This window comes from Cucurbita maxima, unplaced genomic scaffold, assembly GCF_002738345.1.
Source record: "Cucurbita maxima cultivar Rimu unplaced genomic scaffold, Cmax_1.0 Cma_Scf00001, whole genome shotgun sequence".
NCBI classification, from domain to species: Eukaryota; Viridiplantae; Streptophyta; class Magnoliopsida; order Cucurbitales; family Cucurbitaceae; genus Cucurbita; species Cucurbita maxima.
The window spans coordinates 185,213-188,262 of NW_019272017.1; the positions used below are offsets into that span (position 1 = coordinate 185,213).

Consider the following 3,050-nt stretch of genomic DNA (forward strand, 5'->3'; position numbering starts at 1 on the left):
AAAAAAAAAAAAAAAAAAAAAAAAAAAAAAAAAAAAAAAAAAAAAAAAAAAAAAAAAAAAAAAAAAAAAGAAGAAGAAAAAGAAAAAAAGAAAGAAAGAAAAGAAAAACAAGACTTCCATCAAGCTCAGCATGTCTATCATATTGCACAACTTTCGCAGGCTCTTTGTTCTTCCCTCCAAAAGACCACTTTTGTACATTGAAATCACCACCTAATCACCAAAATCCTTTCTATCTCTGTGATCAGGTGGCTCTTTTGTAGTCCTCTTGGCTTGATGGGAAACCCTCATCTCCACTTTTTGTAGCCTCTTTTTGATACAGAAAGTATTGTTTCTTATAATTTTTTTTTTAATAAAAAATCTCTATTATTGGGAGTGCCATAAATATTGGACCCCTCAATTCCTTCCTCATTACCAGTTTCATTTATTGGACCCCTCTAAACCTTCTACTTCAATGTACTCTGTTTCATTTTGAACTCTATACAAATTTCACCATTTCTCTATAAACTATTCAATTTGATCTCTTTCAATAAGAAAATGTCCGAATTCACATATGACAGAGAAGAAATAAAATGTCTACACAGTGTTGGATGATGAAAGTCCCACATCGGTTAATTTAGGGAATGGTCATCGGTTTATAATCTAAGAATACACTCTCCATTGGTATGAGGCCTTTTGGGAAGCCCAAAGCAAAGCCATGAGAGCTTATGCTCAAAGTGGACAATATCATACCATTGTGGAAAGTCGTGTTCATCTAACATGGTATCAGAGCCATGCCCTAAACTTAGCCGATGTGGGACTTTCATCATCCAACACCTCCCCTCGAACAAAGCACGCCTCCCCTTAATCGAGGCTTGACTCCTTTGGTATGAGGCCTTTTGGGAAGCCCAAAGCAAAGCCATGAGAGCTTATGCTCAAAGTGGACAATATCATACCATTGTGGAAAGTCGTGTTCATCTAACATGGTATCAGAGCCATGCCCTAAACTTAGCCGTGTCAATAGATTGGCAAATTCTTAAATGTCGAACAAAGGACTCCAAAAGGAGTCAAGCCTCCTCGAAGGTACGAAGGCAGTCAAAAATGACTAAGACTCCAAAGGAGTCGAGCCTCGATTAAGGGGAGGCGTGCTTTGTTCGAGGGGAGGTGTTGGATGATGAAAGTCCCACATCGGTTAATTTAGGGAATGGTCATGGGTTTATAATCTAAGAATACACTCTCCATTGGTATGAGGCCTTTTGGGAAGCCCAAAGCAAAGCCATGAGAGCTTATGCTCAAAGTGGACAATATCATACCATTGTGGAAAGTCGTGTTCATCTAACATGGTATCAGAGCCATGCCCTAAACTTAGCCGTGTCAATAGATTGGCAAATTCTTAAATGTCGAACAAAGGACTCCAAAAGGAGTCAAGCCTCCTCGAAGGTACGAAGGCAGTCAAAAATGACTAAGACTCCAAAGGAGTCGAGCCTCGATTAAGGGGAGGCGTGCTTTGTTCGAGGGGAGGTGTTGGATGATGAAAGTCCCACATCGGTTAATTTAGGGAATGGTCATCGGTTTATAATCTAAGAATACACTCTCCATTGGTATGAGGCCTTTTGGGAAGCCCAAAGCAAAGCCATGAGAGCTTATGCTCAAAGTGGACAATATCATACCATTGTGGAGAGTCGTGTTCGTCTAACACACAGAAGCTAAGAAATTCAAGTTCTATGAAAATATTAATACAATAATGAATAAATCAAAGATTGGCATGATAATGAAGAAACTCACACATTTTTTAATCACAACTACCCAACTAATAAAAAATAATGAAGATGCTCATTCCTCCTGTCTCCATTTGGAACAGCCTTAACATGGATGATGGAAAAAATAAAAATGCAGCACTTACATAAACATCGTACATCCATTTTGTAGTCTTCTGCATCGTTCTTCCAACTCATCAGTTGTTCGTTCTAAAGAAAATATCTAAAAATAATTGGAAGATAAAACAAAAGGTAAGGAGAGTTATCTGATTGCCAAATGATGTAAAATCTAAGTTCTACAAGAAGAGCTTCCAAAGGGGAACAAACACAATTTACTGTAAGAATTTTGAGGAAACGCTAATACTAGTGCAGGGGCAAGAGATTGAGAACGTGCAAAGTCAAGAGAAACTGGAACATCCTTATTCTTATTTCGATTCATGAAAATTAAATGTTCCCATCCAGAGCTGGAGAGTAGAAGTCATTCACAAAGCAATATAAGTTCTACAATATTTAACATTAACAGCTGTCAACTGTGTCAACTTTCAAAATACGGCTTCCACTCAAAATGAGCCGTGGAAGAAGATAGACAAGTTTATAAGCACCAATAACAAAAATATGAAGGACTGCAAACAAGCAAAAGGAGAAGCATTCACGATTTTTTTTTTTTTTTTTTTTTTTTTTTTGACTCCTCAAACTCCATAGTTTCGCCTAAAAGCAATCATATTCGGCCTTCGGGTTTCGAGTTTAGCAGAACTAGTAGCTGACCAGATTTTTAACATTACAGCCCATTGGCAACTAAAAGGAGAAAACAGTGTATCGATAATCCTTATTCGATAAAAACAAGAAAAAGAAAATGCCAAGTCCGCAAAGGTAAACGGACGCCAGACGAATACAAAAGCAAGGTCATGTACAAACAACAGAATCAAATCTTTCCAGAGTAGAAAGAAATTACTACAGCTGCACATAGGACAGAAAACAAGCTCGCAAGCGAAACCAATTCGTCGCTAACCACAAATCCAGCAACCTGCGGAATTTGACAGGAACATACAAACAAGAATCGAGCAGTTGGATCGATAAAAGGAAGGAACCTGTTTCAAGAACATGGGAGAGTCCTCGAGTTTGATAAACGTCCCCATTCCGACGGTGGGTTGCGTATGTGAGAGCGCAAAATCTGCCGGTATGTTTTTGCGTCTTGTTTAGCAGGTGAGAGTATGATGAGATTCAGCCATGGCGATAGGGAAGAAACGAGGCTTCCATTATTGTGCACGTGGAGGGCTCCTTGGTCATTATGGCCAACAAAACAAAGCCCCAGCTCAC

At 38.8% G+C, this 3,050-nt stretch overlaps 1 protein-coding gene across 3 annotated transcripts in view; it reads right to left on the bottom strand.

Annotated features, from left to right (window-relative positions):
- Positions 1-3,050, bottom strand: part of LOC111483326 (ADP-ribosylation factor GTPase-activating protein AGD4-like) — a 23,655-nt gene extending 20,605 nt beyond the window's left edge. For 2 of the 3 annotated variants that reach the window (XM_023129520.1, XM_023129526.1), the window contains exons 1-2: positions 2,822-3,049; positions 1,880-1,956 (exon numbers count right to left, since the gene is read on the bottom strand). In XM_023129520.1, coding sequence (XP_022985288.1) covers positions 1,880-1,956; positions 2,822-2,869 — 125 coding nt within the window. In that variant the 5' untranslated portion in view covers positions 2,870-3,049. Of the gene's footprint in view, positions 1-1,879; positions 1,957-2,821 lie in introns of all 3 variants that reach the window. The other variant, XM_023129517.1, reaches the window with a different exon arrangement.